Below are 19005 nucleotides of genomic sequence, written 5' to 3' on the forward strand. Positions count from 1 at the left end.
TAGTATGAAGCAATTTGGCAATTTAGTATGACTCCTGCCTTCATGCTAAGAAAGTTACCTGATCTTTGTTTCTATTACTGAGTTAGAACTTCTTATCTGATAGGTATATAAGCCAGTCTTCTTTTTTGCTCTTGCCAGGTCCACAACTTCATGCAGATGTTGGAGACATCGTTAAAATTATCTTTAAAAACATGGCCACAAGGCCCTACTCAATACATGCCCATGGAGTGAAAACAGAGAGTTCTACAGTTACTCCAACTTTACCAGGTACTCATGGCGGAGGTGGGGGGAGTGGGGGGTGGCATTTTAATAGACTTTACAGGCTTCCCACAAATGACTGTTATCAGAGAGGTATTCCTTCCAAATGAGTGTCTTAAGGAAGTGAAGAAGGAGGTGGTTAAGGTGACATACGGGGGGCGCCTGGGTGGCTCAGTCGGTTGATGCCTTCAGCTTGGGTGATGATCTCGGGGTTCTGGGATCGGCCCCCCTGTCGGGTTCCCTGGTCAGTGGAGAGTCTGCTTCTCCCTCTCCCTCTGGTATCCCTGCCCCCCAGCTTGTGCTCTCTTTCTTTCTCCCCTCTCTGTCTCAAATAAGTAAGATCTTCAAAAAATTTAAAAATTTTATTTAAAAAGAGGGCATGCAGGGAGGTGTATCTGTGTGTACGCCTCCATGCACATACAAGGAAAGGGAAAGGAAGGGAAGGGAGAAAGAGAGAGAGGGAGAGAATGAGAGAGGGATGCACAGAACTGTAAGGAAAACATCTGCGAGTACTGTATCTGCAAATACTCAAGGTGGAATGAGCAGAGATGATCTCTCCACACCCACACAGCATTTACCGCATACTGTGTGTGGTCGAATGCTTCCATGCTGGTAGCTGAAGGCAAGGTCCTAAGGGCAGAGACCACCACATGGAATTTTAAACTCCCCAATTATAGCCCAATATCTGGCATGTACTGGAAACGCAATAACTTCAGTTAACACAGTGCAAAAGCTGGAAGAGGTTAAATATACTTCCTTTAATTAAAAACTATATTTTTCTTCTTTCAGTTGTAAAGTTGGCTTCTAGGAAAGGGCTATTTCTTAGTAATTTAGCAGTTCCCAAATTTGGCAAGTGAGAAAAAAATGGGTAAGAAAAAATAAATTACACTATAAAGTTGGTCGTGTCAATTCAGGGGATTAGAAATAAAAAGCCCTGCCCTTGTGACTCTCATATTCTTTCAAAAGAGATAAATATACATATTTATATGTATATTTATACATATACATGTATAAATATATATAAATATATTAATTAATTAATTATTAATTAATTAATTAATATATAATAAATATATATTATATATAAATATATATAAATATATATATGTGTGTATATATATATACGTCTATATATGTATATTGATAAATATACATATTTATCAATGTATAAAAGGTGCTATGAAAAAGATTAAAGAGAATGAGAGAGAGGAAGTAACAAGAGCACTGTTTTAAGTAGGGTGATCAGGAGGGCTTCTTTGAGGAGGCGCCACTGGTGAAGACTCCTAAATGGTAAGTCATGAGCTACAGGGAGTTATGGGGGAAGAGCATTCCAGGCCCTGAGATGGAAAAAGCAAGGAGGCTAGAGGTCAGAGCAGAGCAAACAGGGGACAGAATGTGAGATGAGATCCAGGGCGGGCAGGGGGCTGGATGCAGGAGGAGGAAAGGGAACCTTAGAGGCCATGGTCAGAACCTCAGATTTTATACTAGTAACCATGTGAGGGCTTGAGCTGGAGAGTGATGATCTGATGAACACTCTGTAAAGTCCTCTTCTGGCTGACATGTGGGTTAAGTGACTGCGGAGGACAAGGGTGGAATCAAGGATCAGTTAGAGACCTATTGCAATAATCTGGGTTTAAAAAAAATGAGACTTGGACCAGGGTGGAAGCAGATGAGGTGGTAAGTTTTCATATTCTGGTTGTATTTTAAAGGTGGAACTAATAGCCCCTGCTGAAAAATGAGGCATTAGGGAGCGTTAGGGAAGGAGAGTCGAGGACAGTGCCAGGCTTTTGGGCATCCACCATAGGTGACAGAGCAGGTTGGAGAATGGAGAAGAAAAGAAAACATTATTTTTTGGCTGATGAGATTTTAAGAGTGTAGATGAAAAGATGATACGTTCAGGTGGTGAATCTGTGCTCCATACTCTCAGTGAAAGCTTTTGCTTAGAAAAAAGGTGATGATGTAGGGGTGGGTAAGATGGAGAACTTGAGGAAAAAAGAAAAAGTCGGCCACCTCTCTTGAGACCATCCCTCCTGTCCTGTTTGATTCCCTAGAAAAGGCTGTCCAGACTCTGGCTAATGAAAGTCTGAAAGCATGAATATGGAACAGTGAGGTCTACATAAAGGGAATGGATGGTTAAAAGGCCACACAGACCACACAAGTCAAGGTCTGGCGAGGAGCTGGATAGGAACCCCTGAGGTGACTGGAAGCAGAGATCAGCCTGGAGAAGAGCCCAGAGCACAGGGAAGAAGGTCAAGGCCTTGGCAAGTTAGGAGGGTAGAGCAACTGGCTATCTTCAAAGTGTCAAGGTCTAGGGTGTGGTAGTGTCCCGTATGTGACAGAGCTGTGTATGGTAAGACAGAGTGGGACATACCCGAGAAGAGGTCACTGTGACATGTCAGCGACCTATGAGATCCCATGAGCTAATGGCTCTGCACCAGGAATTATGGAATCACTGGGGATAATGGTGAAAAAGGAGAAAAGGAAGGCCAAGGTGAAACCGAGGGATGACACACGGCATGGAGGTACAAACACAGAGAAGTCTTGGGGAAGGTGTTACACTGGGGGAAATCACTTGATGGTTGAAGACAGTGTTTTACAGGAAAAGACTTAAAGCTAAAAAAAGATCTGTATAAAATTCCTTCAAATTGTGATATTGGTATTGCCAGGTTCTGGCTTGGTGGTATTGTATGTGTGTGTATATGGCTAGTTAATCCCTAACTGACAAAGAAGATCAAAAGTATGTCTTAGAGTTTGTCTTAAGACTAAATTCCTAAAATCAATTTAGAGCTCCACTACTTTTCAACACTAATTACCTTGACATTTCCAGTTTCTAGGTCACTGGTTATTAAGACTCAGTATATATTTATATATCAAATATATACCAAATATAACCGGATACATTAACACTTGATCAATTCAGGTGAAATTCGCACTTACATATGGAAGATCCCAGAAAGATCTGGAGCTGGAATAGAGGATTCTGCTTGTATTCCGTGGGCTTACTATTCAACTGTGGATCAAGTTAAGGTAAACTTTAAATCATTTGTGTTTTGTGAAAACCCCCAAATTCGACACACAGTTGAAGGAAGGTGAGATTGGAGTTTTCTTGTGATCCAATTCGATCTTAAAATCCCAGGAAAGGAAGCTTTCCTACAATTCACTTTGGTTTCATTTGTTTGGTTTATTTCTTTTTAAGGATAAAGTTGTAATTGTGTTAACCGTATGACTTCTGATTGTGGGTAACACAGAATTAAATGTTAATGCAGTTATTTTATTTCCTTTTTGACATAAAAATACATTAAACCCAAAGAACTGAGGTACATGATTTCAGAGCTCTATTAATGATAATAAAATATTGATCTCAGTAGTCAACCAGCACAACTAAAGCTATTTGATTGAATATTAAAAGCCAACAAAACACTCAACAACTGCAAATCAAAACTTGTTCAAAGATTCATTTGTAGAATTAAATCTCGAGTTCAGAGCTCTCTCCTAAACTCTAGACCTGGCTATATATCAGCCTACTGAACATCTCCACGAGCATGTCCCACTAGCACTGGAAACCAGCCACTCTAACATGGAATGGAGATCCATCTCCACGTCTTGTCTTTCCTATTGCAATAAGTGGCTCCACGAGTTCCAAATCTACTCTTTTGTTCAAGCTGGAACCCTGGGTATGAAGTATCTATTCTTCCCCTTGGCTCACATAGGCAGTCCACCCACCTACATATAATTCGGTCTATTCCTTCTCTCTATCTCCACAGATCAGGTCTTTGTAATTTGCCTAACTACTGAAATGGCCCCTAGGATCCAGTCTCTTCCTCCTTCAATCCTTCCTTCTCTCACCACCAGGACGACTGGTCTAAAATGCAAATATGTTGCCATGCCATGTTCAATTTTTTTTTAAATTTTATTTATTTATTTGAGAGAGCATGTAAGAGAGCGCAAGCAGGGGGAGGGTCAGAAACAGAGGGAGAAGCAGACTCCCTGCTGAGCAGAGAGCCCCATATGGGGCTCGATCCCAGGACACTAAAATCATGCCTGAGCCGAAGGCAGAGGCTTAACCCACTGAGCCACCCGGGCGCCCTGCCATGTTCAATTTTTCAGTGGCTCCCTATGACCCACAAGATAAAATCTAAAGTTCCTGAACATGATAGAGCTTGAAGGCCTTCCAGACCTAATCGGCCATTACTGACACCCCCAAACCAAACATCTCATAGATTTGTCAATTGTTGTCTTCCTCCTCTGTGCCCATTTGTACTTTATGCACCGCCATCGCCACAAGTGATTCATTTCTTCCATCCTCTGTTTTCGCTACTAGACTAAGTTCCTGGAGGGCACAGGCTTTGTTTGATTCCTCTCTGGATTTTGAGACTGGTATAGTGCTTGATTTACGGAATAGGCAATCCAACACCATCCATGGGGTTCTTTTACATTGCTGTTCATTAGCTGAGCTAATATTTGGCTTCTGCACATACTTCTGTTACTTCAGCATCACCAGTTCAACCTACCTACCATTCACCATTAGTCCAACTTATCTACAAGTGGAGGTGACTGGCCTGACAGCACCACATTAGGCAAAGTCTACGACTTAAATTGCTCCTTCTAAAATTCCCAAGATCCCAGTTGTCTGAAATGCTGACTTCCATCACAAGGATAACTGATGCTTTTGCTTGTTTTCAGGATCTCTATAGTGGATTAATTGGCCCACTGATTGTTTGCCGGAGATATTACATGAAAGTATTCAATCCCATAAGAAAACTGGAATTTTCCCTTCTGTTTTTTGTTTTTGATGAAAATGAATCCTGGTATATAGATGACAACATCAAAACATACTCTGAACACCCTGAGAAAGTAAACAAAGATGATGAGGAATTCATAGAAAGCAATAAAATGCATGGTATGAGACATTATTTTAACCCCAAGTTGCCCTTTTCTTCTTTCAAATGAAATTAGTTTGGAGACTATTCATTTTATAATAAACCAATTCTGCCTCACTCTGTATGTGAGGTAGAATTCTGTTCAAAGCAAAAACCACCTATTAACTTCTCTCCCCATTCCAAAGTCTCATTCCCTTTTAAATTCACACTTAGGATTATGGATTTTGGTGCTAAATGACTAGAAAAGAAGTGCGACTTTACTGACCTGAAAGTATTCATTTCCCCTTCTGTAGTGAAATAACTTCTATTCCCATACATTAACCTGGTAATCATATTGTCAGTGAAACAGCTACTGATTTAAAATATCATGAAAAATAATTTTAAAAAATCATGTGATTTCCCCAGCTATTAATGGAAGAATGTTTGGGAACCTGCAAGGCCTCACGATGCACGTGGGAGATGAAGTCAACTGGTACCTGATGGGAATGGGCAACGAAATAGACTTGCACTCGGTACACTTTCATGGCCACAGCTTTGGGTATCAGGTAAGAGTGATCCACGGTCATTATTCTTGCCCTATTGGAAAATGTTTTTTTTTTTTTTTAAGATTTTATTTATTTATTTGACAGACAGAGATCACAAGTAGGCAGAGAGGCAGGCAGAGAGAGAGCGGGAAGCAGACTTCCTGCTGAGCAGAGAGCCCAATGTGGGGCTCGATCCCAGGACCCTGGGATGATGACCTGAGCCAAAGGCAGATGCTTTAACCCACTGAGCCATCCAGGTGCCCCTATCGGAAAGAGTTTTAACATAAATGAAGAAAATATTTCCTTAGACTTATGAAAAAAAAGTTTCAAGAGACTACTACATTATTTCCAAAGAGTGTGCCATGCAGCAATTTCAATTGTTGTCACCAACCTTTGTTACACATTGGGCTCTTTATTGGATTTTTAGTGGGTTTTCGTGGAGTTCTGCTCACATATTTGCTAGGCGAGGCATTTGAATAGACTCATTAGCAGAGAGGGTGGGAATGTCCATATGATGGATCAGAGGGTAGAGCAAAGACTTTATTATAACTTTTACCTGTTCTAACTTCTGAATTCTGAAATGGCCTAAAGTGAACAAGTTTATCATTTTGGTGTGAGGCAACTGATCAGTCCCAAGATCTCATTGCTACTTCTGCTTCTCAGCCAATGCTGATTTCACCAGGAGCCAAAAGCTCTTTCTTATCTTTGAGTTAATGTAAAAAATTCAGAAACTACCACAAAGCCCATTGCAGAAAAGGCCATTTTGCTGTCTGTATTTTGGTTTACACAGATGTTATATTCTTAGGGGACTTTCAATTCTGTCCTTGCAGAAATACCGCTCCCCCTTCCCCCGCCCCCAAAGTACTCTGTGTCTAGTCTAGCCTCTACCTGAACTGCTTCAGGTTCTGGTTTCTCCCTGGGCCTCCTTTCCTGCTCCCAGCATTACCCTCCCTGACTTAAAACTTCACAGACCAGCTAATCTAGATGAGGTTCAGCAAAAGTGAGATTAGGACTGAAATGAAGTATAGCTAAATTCTCTTGTGTAACTCAAGTGCAACGATAAAAGGCAAACTGAAGTTGAAGTGTAAGAGGTGCCACATGGTCCAAATGGGTGAGTGGACTCTTCTCACATCTTCCCTTCACACGCACTTCGTGGCCCATCCTGCCAGGCACTCGGCAGTACCAAGACAACATACCTCACTGTTTGTATGGACATACAAAGGTGCAGGATCTGTCTGTCTGTCTGTCTGTCTGTCTCTCTCTCTTTTTAACATATTCATCCATTTTTCCAATACCCCGAGCTGGCCAATGAAAGATTATTTGAATGAACTCTCACATATAATAAACATTATATAATATTTGTCATTTTTCTAATTAAGCACAGGGGCATTTATACTTCTGATGTCTTTGACGTTTTCCCTGGGACATACCAAACTCTAGAAATGTTTCCAAGGACACCTGGAATCTGGTTACTCCACTGTCACGTGACTGACCACATTCATGCTGGAATGGAGACTACTTACACGGTTCTGCCAAATGAAGGTGAATGTCGAGCTAGCAATTCTAGAAGTCATATATCACCAATATAATTAAGATGCACTACTTTGTCTAAATATTTCCCCCAATAGGAAGCATTCATGAATTTGCTGCCCTGATCTCTTCCTTCTCTACCTCGAAATAGGATTTTTTTTTACTGCTTAATGGTGTGGGATACAGCTTATCCTCTGATCGCTGGTACTGATAACAGCACCAGAAGTCTCTCAGCTAACACAAAGGGACACTAGTCTGAGGCAGTGCAGTTATTCCTAAAGCTGATGTAAGGGAGTGGTCATGTTATTTACTGAAAGGCTAACAAAAGACACTTAGAATTTAATTTCATTTTTACTAGGAAACATTTAACATTTTTCGTAGTTGTTCTTGTGTACTTGGCACACAAGAAAGTTCTCCCCACCCATTCCCGCCAAAAAATCAATATAATTTCAAGTAGTTAGTCAGGCAGAAATAATGTCATTCTGTACTTCTAGGGGTGAGGGAAAGTATTGTTGATCATTGTCAGAGATTGTTTTAGTCCATTTAGGCTGCTCTAACACAATACCGGACTAGGTAGTCATTAAACAGCATATATTTATTTCCAGAACTGTGAAAATAAATATATGCTGTTTCATAACTACCTAGTCTAGTTCCTTTTCTGGTTACAGACTTTTTACTTTATCTTTGCATGGTGGAAGGGACAAGCTAGTTCCCTGGGGCCTCTTTGACAAGGGCACTAATCCCATTCACAAGGGCTCCACCTTCAAGACCCAATCACCTCCCAAAGGCCCTACCAAGTTACTCTCAACCAGGAGTATTAGGTTCTCAATGTATGAATTTGGGGGGACACCAATGTTCAGACGATAGCAAAGATCCAGGGGAAAAAATGGAATCTAAATTACCTGTTTCCCACAGCCCATCAATAATACTCCCTCCTGAAGCACAGGAAACACAGAAAAAGAAACAGCCCTTTCCTGGGTAAATAGTCACAAAATGTGTTCTACAGAGTGAAATTCTGGTGTGTGGTTGCAGCCTTTGGTGTTTCTTGGGTCTTCTGAGTTGGAATTGGTAATGGCCAATCCAACAGGGGGAAATGATGTGGAGAATACAATGCCTTGTGTTTCCTCTTCAAAATGGGCATTAAAGGGGAAATAAAAGTGAAAGAAAATACAGAAATAAATCTCCCAAAAATTAAAAGTCATTCAAAGATCAACAGTATGTGCAAACAACAAGTTTTCATGTCTGCTCCAGGGTTTTACACAAATACCTGGTAATGTAAAAAACAATTCTTGTAAAAGCCTTTATTACAATGAGTGGGACTGAGAGCCCCAGAACACCGAAGATGGGAAGATGAAGAGTCAAATATGAGAGAGACAGGCAATTTTCTCCACAATGAAAAACATCATAAGAAAAGAACTGTAGATGTTCTGACATAATTAATGTAATGCTTCATTTCCCCTACCAGAGGAGGCATAATAAAGACCTCCTCTGATAAATATAAAAGGTACTTTTTTTTTAGACTGTGACACTTCCACTACAGTCAGATAGCCTTTTGTCTGTAGGAAAAAAAAAACTTGTCTAGCTTTCAGTTACTTACAGGCAGGGACTGTATATTCTGTATTTTAGTATCTACTGTAATCCAATCCAATAGTCTGCATGGTAAATACCTAACCACCTGTTAATTCAATGAAAAGGAATTTTTAAACTTTTTTGAACATAATTTCAGACTTACAGAAACGTTGTGAGAAGAGTACCAAAAATTCCCATATACCCTTCACCCAAATTCCTCAACTGTTAACATTTTACATAGCCACATTTGCTTTTCCTTTCTCTCTCCTATCTGCCCCCTACCCTTTCTAACACACATACAATAGTAAATATATATATATAAAGTTATATATATATATATAAAGTATAGTAAATATATATATTTCCTAAAAATAAGGATATTATTATATATAAATACAATATACCTATCAAAATTAGGAAATTAAAGATGATTCAATACTACAGACCCTTTTCAAATTTCACAAATTATTCTCATCACTTTCTTTAAAGAAAAAGAAGATCCCACTCATACATTGTGTTTAGTTGGCCTGTCTTCTTAGTCTGGAACAGTTTCTTTGTCTTTTATAACTTTGACTTTTTTTTTTTAAGATTTTATTTATTTATTTGACAGAGATGGCAAGTAGGCAGAGAGGCAGGCAGAGAGAGAGGAAGGGAAGCGGGGTCCCTGCTGAGCAGAGAGCCCGATGCAGGGCTCGATCCCAGGATCCTGGGATCATGACCTGAGCTGAAGGCAGAGGCTTTAACCCACTGAGCCACCCAGGTGCCCCAACTTTGACTTTTTTTAAAGATTTATTTATTTGAGAGAGAAAGAGCTCAGGGTGGTGGGGGGGAGATTCTCATGCAATATCTCAGCCAAGTGTAGAGGTTGATGCAGGGCTTGATCTCATGACCCTGAAATCATGACCTGAGTCAAAACCAAGAGTTGGTCGCTCAATGGACTGAGCCAACCAGGTGCCCTGAGTTTGACATTTTTAAAGAATACAGGGCAGCCACTTTGCAGAATGTCTTTTAATTTGGGTCTATCTAATGTTTCCTCATGACAAGATTCAAGCATTTTTTGGCAAGATTCTCACAGAAGTGATATTGTTTTTCTCAGTACACGTGTCAGGTGGTACAAGATACGGATTTTTTTCCCCTTACTGATTATGTTAACTTTGAGCATTTGATTAAGGAGATTTCTGCCAGGTTTCTTTACTATAAAGTTACTATTTTTCCTTTTATAATTAACGAAGATCTTGCAGGGAGCAAAGTAATTTTTCTTTAGTTAAAGCAGTACTAGAATGAGACATGTTTTTAAACATATTAAAAAATGGACATTTCTGCCAGATACCCATCAACAGATGAATGGATAAGAAGATGTGGTATATATCTATAATGGAATATTACTGAGCCATCAAAAATAATGAAATCTTGTTATTTGCAATGATGTGGATGGAACTCGAGGGTATTATGCTAAGCAAAATAAGTTTGATAAAGACAAATATCATATGATTTCACTCATTCGTGGAATTTAAAAAACAAAACAGATGAATACAGGGAAAGGGAAGGAAAAATAAAATGGGATGAAATCAGAGGAGACAAACCATAAGAGACTCTTAACTCTAGGAAACAAACTGAGGGTTGTTGGAGGGTAGGAGGGAGGGGTAAGGGTAACTGGGGGATGAGCTTTAAGGAAGGTACTTGATGTAATGAGCAATGGGTGTTTTCTGCAACTGATAAGTCACTGAACTCTACCTTTGAAACTAATAATACACTATATGTTAACTAATTGATTTTAAATAAAAAAGAAAAGAGCAAAAAATGGAAAAATAGAAATGAATTGAGAATAATTAGAACACTGCATCAAAAAACTAATGAGATACTGTATGGTGACTAACATAACATAATAAAAAACAATAATTAAACAAAATAACTAACATTAAAAATAAGAATACAGTTAAACTACATGACATATACATTAGTCCGTCACTTATCCATGGGGGATATGTTCCAAGACCCCCTGTGGCTGCCTGAAACCCTGAATAGTGCTGGGTCCTATATATAACTATTTTTTTCCTATACATACATATATGTGATAAAGTCTAATTTATAATTAGGCACAGTAAGAGATTAACAACAATAAGAATAAAATAGAACAATTTTAATAATGTACTATAATAAAAGTTATGTGAATGTGGTCTCTCTCTCAAAACACCTCATCCTGATCCTTCAGGGTATATTAATCTTTCTTGTTCTTGTTACGGTATAAGATGATAAAATGTGAAGTGAAGTGAATGACATAAGCATTGTGACATAGCGTTAAGCTACTATACTGACCTTCTGAGGAACATCTGCCTCTGGACTAATTGACCGTGGGTAACTGAAACCATGGATAAGGGGGGACTACAGTACTGTTTTTAATAATGGTCTTAAAATTTCTTTTTCTATAGAGACCGAGTCTGGCTGAAAGAAATAAATTGGTGATAAGTGGAAAAAAAAAAAAAGAAAAAATATTCCTAACAATGTACGTGAAAGTGAAGAAAAAGTTTACTTTGGAATGGCTATAAGCATTAAAAAAAGACTTAAAACATACACTTTCATGAATTTGTGGGGGAAACTGTTACTTTGTTTCATATGAAAAAATCAACAGATACATGACTGACTCTAATACAATTATAACTAATTTACATAGGTCCTTCATATCACCACCAGTTTATAAAACTGTGCTCTCCACCCCCATCCCCCAAATCTGTGCCCATATGTTGTCCCTGATGGTTCTTAAAGGATTGCTATTAAGATTCATTGAATTGTTTCCAACCATTGGGTTCCCATCATCCCTATAACATGGTGCTGCTATCATTCTTAATGAATCAGCAGACATGAGGGCATAGGTGTCGAGAAAGTAAAATATTACTTTAAAATAATAATAAATTAAAAATTAAAAAATTTAAATGAAACAATTTTTAAATAAATAAATAAAATAAAACAAGGTAAAATAAAAAATTAAAATAATGCCAATCCACCTGGATTTTGTGAACCCTTGAAGAGACAGTCAAAAGGAGAATAATCTGGAACTGGAGAAGGCAAAATTGACAAACAGTTCTACAGATTATATCCTGGTAAAAATGAACACTGACATCAGGAGAAAAGTTTCAAATACAGTTGTGGCGGATGTGTGGTGAGTAGCATTTTTGCCCAGCCTTAAGTAAAGTTGAAGCACAGTTGAACTTGGACTCAAAATTGTTTAATAAGAGGTTAAAAAAGAAGACACAACTGTGAATACAATGATATATTTCTTTATTTTCACATATACTCTAGCTAGAAGAGCTAAAGTACACATTAACAAAAAATCGAAGCAAGGCTTTGGCTGAAAAACATGCATCCAACAAATTATGTTAATGGCCAGACAAGAAGACATTTAAGTTTGTAAATTTCTACTTCATTGGTTCAGGGAGAAACCACAGCATGAGTTTTAAAAGTAACAAAAAAGTAAAGTTTGAAATCTTTTACTGTGGGAAAACATTAACCTCTTTCTCAAAGAAAATTATTCAAAGAAGAAGAAGGAGGAGGAGGAGGAGGAGGAGGAGGAGAAGGAGAAGAAGAAGAAGAAGAAGAAGAAGAAGAAGAAGAAGAAGAAGAAGAAGAAGAAGAAGAAGGGAAAGAAGGAGTAAACTAATTGAGAAATCTGTTAAAATCAAGAAAAAATATTCTTTCAAACATACCTACCAAATGTTTCTGGGGTGAAAAAGATTGTCACTTCTCCAACAACATCTCCAACAACATTGATTTGATATTACTTGGAATAAAAGTCAGTGTCTACTTTTAAAAACATACACCTTCTTTGAGAAAATTCTTAAGTTTTATGGCTTTATTTTTACATTCTGGACAATTACATGGATGCAGGTCATAAAGTACCAAACTAATAATACCACCACAGGGTAAGCAGCCTGAAAGCATCTGCAATAAATGTGCTTATTCGATATGAAAATCCTTTATTTTTACATTTTTACTGGATATTCCGTTTTTGTTTTTGTTTTTTTAAGTCAGTCTTCTATGGCATTGTGGTATTTTTCCAAATGATACTTTCAAGTCAATGATTTCTTTCGACTGCAATACAGAAGATACGGCAAGAAAAACGCTGCAGTGCCATCTTCTGGGAGGACATTCAGGAAATCCCGTAGTTCTAGCTCCACAGCAGCAACTGACAATGTTTCTGTTGGTAGGACATAGTATCTGAGTTAGAACTGCATGTCTGTCTTTCATCCAATTTTCTTAACACTCAACTAATTAGAAGCTCAGTCAGGCAACAAAATGTTATAATCACAAAAGGAAGGAAAAAAAAGATCGGTCTTTAAAATCCACAGACTGCTTATGGTTTTAACAACTTCTTATTCATTCTTTCTAAAATGCTTTTAAGTTTATTTTATATTAATTAGTTCCCTGCAATTTTGATTTACTGTTTCATTGCTGGATTATTACATCATTTTTTCAATATACTTCTATTAGCCTCTAAAGAAAAATAAAATCATGTGGATACTGTCTTTAATGTTAGGGCTGTATTGCAGCTAATTTATAAAGATTGCTAGGAAAGGAAATACTATTAATTGATGGATAGCATTTTCCTAAATTAGTTCCTCTCTATTATGAGATTTTCATGTTATTAAGAAGCACAAATCTGTCTTCACGACCATTTTTTTTCGAAACTGTAACATAACGTACTCCTGTGTATATCTTTAATTACTAAGGGATTTAGGAAACATTTTTATAAAAAGAACGATGTAATTTTATGATTCCATTGCTTCTTGATCCATACATGCTGCCCTCTGTTGGGAAGAGAGGGGATGACCTTTAAGAACAGTGTTGGTGATAAACACCACTGTCATTCCGTGTGATCCTCACCTGCCCACCACTTACTCTATCTGCAGAGTGACTGGAATATAAAATCTCCTGCTCAGATGTGTGTGCATCCATCCAAAGTCGTTTCTCTAATATTCAGCAACCGAAATCAACCCTTACACAAAGAACTGATATGCCCACGTTGCTAAAAAGTTAACGAGTGGATCAGCAGTGATGAATGGGAAATATCCCTAACTCTGGAGTCAGACAGATTCTGTGACTTTAAGAAAGTCACTTAACCTGAGTCCCAGTTTCTTCATCTATAATGAAGTGGTACCATCTGCTACCTTCTAGAGTCCTTTGAGAATTAAATAAAATACAATGATGCATATCTAAAATATTAATAGAAACTTAATAAACAATGACTACTAACTAGTTTGCAAAACCTATATGAAAAACATGAATTATCAATACTTCCCTATCAAACCAGTTTATTTAGCCTAAATGTGGAGCCTATAAATAGTATCCTAGGTATAAAAAGAACCGTATCAAGGTTATAGAGCCAACAAAAATCTTGCCATTGCTCAATTCTCCTCTTCTGCCAACCAATGAGGGGCTGAGATAGGTTATAACTCCAAGAATAAGGTCAGTATCTTAAACACGTAGAGGAATTTAAATCCCCCAGTGTGTCTAGAAAATATTTATCTGATGTTGAAAATAGTTATTTCTTGCTGATGGGATTTTAAATGACTTTCTAAACTTCATTTTTGTAATTTACTACAGTAGTAACATTTTTTTTTAAAGATTTTATTTATTTATTTGACAGAGAGAGATCACAACTAGGCAGAGAGGCAGGCAGAGAGTGAGAAGGAAGCAGGCTTCCCACCGAGCAGAGAGCCCAATGTGGGGCTCGATCCCAGGACCCTGAGATCATGACCTGAGCCGAAGGCAGCGGCTTAACCACTGAGCCACCCAGGTGCCCCCAGTAGTAACATTTTTAACAATAAGCGTAGTTCATTACCACAAAACCAGTAACAAGTATTTTCTGGAAACGAGCCAATCACTAGCTCCAGTTTCAATGGCTCTGCATTGGTGCAATGGTTCTCAACCAGCACGATTTTGCTTCCCCAGGGACACCTGAAACTGTCTGAAGGCATTTTTATCATACTGGAGAAGTGCTACTGGTATTTAGCAGCAAGGAGCTCTAAATGTCCTAAAATGCATATACACAAAAGAATTATCAGTCCAAAATGTATATAGTGCCAAAGCTGAGAAACACTGCATTGGAAATACAAGAAATCCAAGCTCCTAAGTATATATTATATAGATTCCTGACTTCCATCTCCAAGTTTGCCATCTTACGATCTTGCCTAATGTTTGTTCTAGAATCAATCCGAAACTTCTCATTAGTCTCAGGATACTAAAACATTGGGCTGCTTCTGGTCACTCCGTATGTCGCAGACCTGGAACTCAGTTCCAGATCTCCAGACTCTAGTCCTGGTGTCCTCTCAGGGCACGACCGCTCCCTTAGAAATGGACCTGAAGTTATTCAGGTATCTTCCCTTCAAATCAATTAATAGAGAATTCTTCCTATAGAGAGGCATATGGCTGGTGAGGAGGGCACAACAGGAAAAATGAAAAAAATGCTATACCAGCTCTTGGGGTTTTGGAGTCTAATAAACATAAATCACACCCAGCACTTAGTCCTATGAACCACACACATATAGTAGGCACGTGCGTATGCACACTCATGGATATATTCTGATGATACAGGAAAATGGAACATTTGGAGGAATGATTATGGGTGGGTTAGGGGTAGAGGGGACGTGGATGTGGATGAGGAAAGGATGAAGTCCTTTGAGATAATGATGCTGCTGAGGTACGGAGATGTGGGATAGTTGCTCTGCAAAGTGACCCACACAAATAATTGGTTCCAAGTTGTGTGATAAACATGACACAACGGGGACAAGGCAATCAAATATCTGACGTTTCCACCTTCCAAAAACCCAGGGAGATGAGTAGGACAAAAAGGTAGTATCAAGTCACCATATCTTCCCGGTCACAAGCATGCAATTTTACTTAAGGTATCTTCAGAAAAACATCCTCCAATCACCACAGGTTCTGCCTAACACTTTAAATAAAAACCAGTCACATCAGGTGGAAAACACAATTCCAGAACTGTCCATTTCTAATCAATTATGCACACTGAAATCAGTATAACAACACCCTTTGTCATCAGGCCAACAATTATCTAGTGACAGTAACGCATAAGACTAGAGAAATTTATAACCATATATCTATCATGATTTATAAGTGACTATGAATTATGCAAATTCAAACAATGCCTATGCTGTAAAACACTGAATAATTTATACTCAACTTTTTTTTTTAAAGATTTTATTTATTTATTTGACAGAGAGAGAGAGATCACAAGTAGGCAGAGAGGCAGGCAGAGAGGGAGGAGGAGAGCAGCTGTGCTCACCACTATACCACCAACGCCCGCTCAGAGAGGGAGGAGGAAGCAGACTCCCCACTGAGCAGAGAGCCTGATGCGGGGCTTGATTCCAGGACCCTGGGATCATGACCTGAGCTGAAGGCAGAGGCTTTAACCCACTGAGCCACCCAGGTAACCCTAGATACTCAATTTTTAAATCCTTGGGCACCTTGCTATTCCTCAATACTTGCTTATAGTTATAATTAATAATAATGATCTTAATTTCCTATATGAAATAAATTAAGCACTCAGACCATCAATAAAAATATAACTGTATTAATAGCTATTCAAGTTTTTAAAATACTAAGGTTCTGAGCTTCTATGACTGTGTTAACTTGTTAAGTGTTTGAAAAGATTGACTTAAAAGCATCAGCTCCATGGCTGGAAGAGATAAATGAATATCCAATGTGACCGGAGAGCATATCAATGCTGAAATAAACTCTTGAGATGATTCTGCTTAGACACTCTTCACCTCATTTGAGAATCTCAGGACTAGAGAAAGCAAGACCTCAGCAAATCATGGAAACTAAAATTAAGACTCATTTATATAATCAAACAAAAAAAGATCATTTTACCTTTTAATGATGACAGGTAAAGCTGACCTTTCTCTCCGCCACATTTTATTCTGTGACAAAGTTCAGGCAGCAGTTTTTTCCACCACAAAGTCTATCTTAGGAAAAAACGAATACATTTTAAATTTGATGCATCTTACATTCAAACGTCCAATGAGAATAAGACTGTGCAGGAAAGCACAGGGCAAAGTATATCATGTTGGTTAAGGTGCCAAAATTTGTTACAACAGAAGTTATATCAGCAGCCAGTCTTCTGTTTAAACTATAACATAAATCAGGTTTGTAACTTGAAAATCTAATGACATGTATGTTGTACATATGTACTTGGATACTCTGAAGAAGAAACATAGACACGTTCTGTTATCTTTAGGTGATAAGAAGGAAGGCCGGAAGGGAGGGAGGGAGGAAGGAAGGGATGGGAGGGGAACAGGAGGGCAGGGGAGGGTAGAATACTCAAGTTTAAACTCTTCCAATTTCTCAGCTAAAGATCATATAGTCCAGATAATATTTTCCCATCATTTTCCAAATACATCATTTCCCAAATCTTCAGGTAATATCCTACTTTATTTCCAAACAAAAGGTTTTTAATAGAGATAACATATAATCACCATATATTTTAATAGCCTCTAACAGTACTCAAAGCACATAACATATTAAACATATATGCTCCTTTGACCCACCCAGACCTGTGAGGTTGGACTGATAAAATTTGTCCCCATTTTGCAGATAAGGCAACAAGATCATCAATTTTGATTATCAGGAATCAAGCCTAAAAGACGTAGCTGAAAAGCGTACCCGATTCTCTTCTTTCAGTTCATGATTAGCATATGGAATGATCGCCTCTGGGCATCTTTCTAACAATGTGTCTATACATTGTTCATACTCTTTCAAACGCGTCTGACACAGGACATGGACACTGAGGCCAGCGATAGTGTCTTCTGAGAGTGGCTCCAGGAATGGAATAATGGAAGCTATGTCAAATGAAGGACCACATATAAGAGACTATGAACAGAAAAGTGAAATGTTATGGAATGCGGCACCCAAAAAACTAAAGCACAATATATAGTATAAAATTTTTTTAAAAAAGACCAACATCCCTTACCAAAAAAAAAAGAAAAAGAAAAAGGAAACAAAAAGATGAATGCAATACAATATTTATTTTATAAGTCTTTTTATAAATTATAATAAATATATTTATAATATATAAATATTAAATAAATATATTTATAATATATAATAAATACAATATATAATAAAATATATTATATATTAAAATATATAATAAAATAAAAAATATAATAAATATAAATATATAAATATAAAATTATAAATTTTATAAATTATAAGTCTAAGTGGACTAAAGTATTAAATAATTTTGAAACCACCTCTAGCTTAAAGAATAAAAATCTGCTTAATAGAAAGCAATCATTTCTAAATTAATATGGTTTTAGTTGCTTTGTATAGACTGCAAATTAAAACTAATGGGAATATTTTAGGACTCTATCCTAAGGAAATAATCAACATTGTGATCAAAGATTTATGTTCATTTCACTTTAACAGTAATTGTAATAATGAACAAGTAGGATCTATGTTAAATAAGGGATAAGTACATTATGGTACATTCATATGGTGGGCTCTTATACAGCCATCAAAATGATTTTTAAAGTCTAATTAATGAGAAAATGCTCATAATAGAATGATGAGTAAAAAATATCAATACAAAATTATATCCAGAGCAGGATCAATTTTGTAAAATCTACACAGGTACATGCACATAAAGAAATGCCTTTGGAAGAGCACTGAGATTTGAAATAAAAATCAGCTCACTGGATGGAAGGATAAAGTCCACTTTTTATTTTTTCAACTTGTATCTTCCAAATGTTCTATAATAGGCATGCACTACAAATATAACCAAAAATAAAATTTAACATTTAATAAAACTAAAGCAATTGTTAATAACCTAATAATTTGTATCAGTACTATTTGCCACACGCTGAAAGACAGAGAAGGCAGTATTTGAGCACTCAGAACTTTACCAGTATTTTACTTTTAAACATTTAAACTATAAATATTACTACCACCAAAACATCTCTGCTTTCACTTTCTTCTGGATAAAGATGAGATGGTCATATCCTGACTTTTTTCTTCCTGTATCCTTTCTACTACAGCATCTTCTCAGACGCACAAGAGGATATGGAATGTGAACTATTTGTTTACAGTCAGCGTGATTATTTTATTCCAAATATCTACCAAGGAATGGCTAGGAATATAAGGTTGGTCCCTTTCCTTCCTGCAAGTTCAATAGTCATCTTCATCTGAATAATTTCCTGACAACAAGAGAACAAGCATGATAATCGACCACT

General features: G+C 37.5%; 2 protein-coding genes across 9 annotated transcripts in view; one reads left to right on the forward strand and one right to left on the reverse strand.

Moving 5' to 3' along the window:
* Positions 1–19005, forward strand: part of LOC123939803 (ceruloplasmin) — a 58821-nt gene that overhangs the window by 36342 nt on the left and 3474 nt on the right. For 2 of the 3 annotated variants that reach the window (XM_046001709.1, XM_046001710.1), the window contains exons 14-19: positions 139–267; positions 3179–3285; positions 4942–5158; positions 5544–5683; positions 7042–7204; positions 18811–18915. In XM_046001709.1, coding sequence (XP_045857665.1) covers positions 139–267; positions 3179–3285; positions 4942–5158; positions 5544–5683; positions 7042–7204; positions 18811–18914 — 860 coding nt within the window. In that variant the 3' untranslated portion in view covers position 18915. Of the gene's footprint in view, positions 1–138; positions 268–3178; positions 3286–4941; positions 5159–5543; positions 5684–7041; positions 7205–11190; positions 11333–18810; positions 18916–19005 lie in introns of those variants that run through there. The other variant, XM_046001711.1, reaches the window with a different exon arrangement.
* The window catches only part of HPS3 (HPS3 biogenesis of lysosomal organelles complex 2 subunit 1), a 39085-nt gene continuing 32096 nt past the window's right edge, over positions 12017–19005 (reverse strand). The window contains exons 15-17 of one of the 6 annotated variants that reach the window (XM_046001712.1): positions 17438–17644; positions 16646–16736; positions 12017–12953 (exon numbers count right to left, since the gene is read on the reverse strand). In XM_046001712.1, coding sequence (XP_045857668.1) covers positions 12826–12953; positions 16646–16736; positions 17438–17644 — 426 coding nt within the window. In that variant the 3' untranslated portion in view covers positions 12017–12825. Of the gene's footprint in view, positions 12954–16645; positions 16741–17437; positions 17645–19005 lie in introns of those variants that run through there. The other 5 variants (XR_006817980.1, XM_046001713.1, XR_006817983.1 and 2 more) reach the window with 5 other exon arrangements.

This window comes from Meles meles, chromosome 4, assembly GCF_922984935.1.
Source record: "Meles meles chromosome 4, mMelMel3.1 paternal haplotype, whole genome shotgun sequence".
Classification (NCBI taxonomy): Eukaryota; Metazoa; Chordata; class Mammalia; order Carnivora; family Mustelidae; genus Meles; species Meles meles.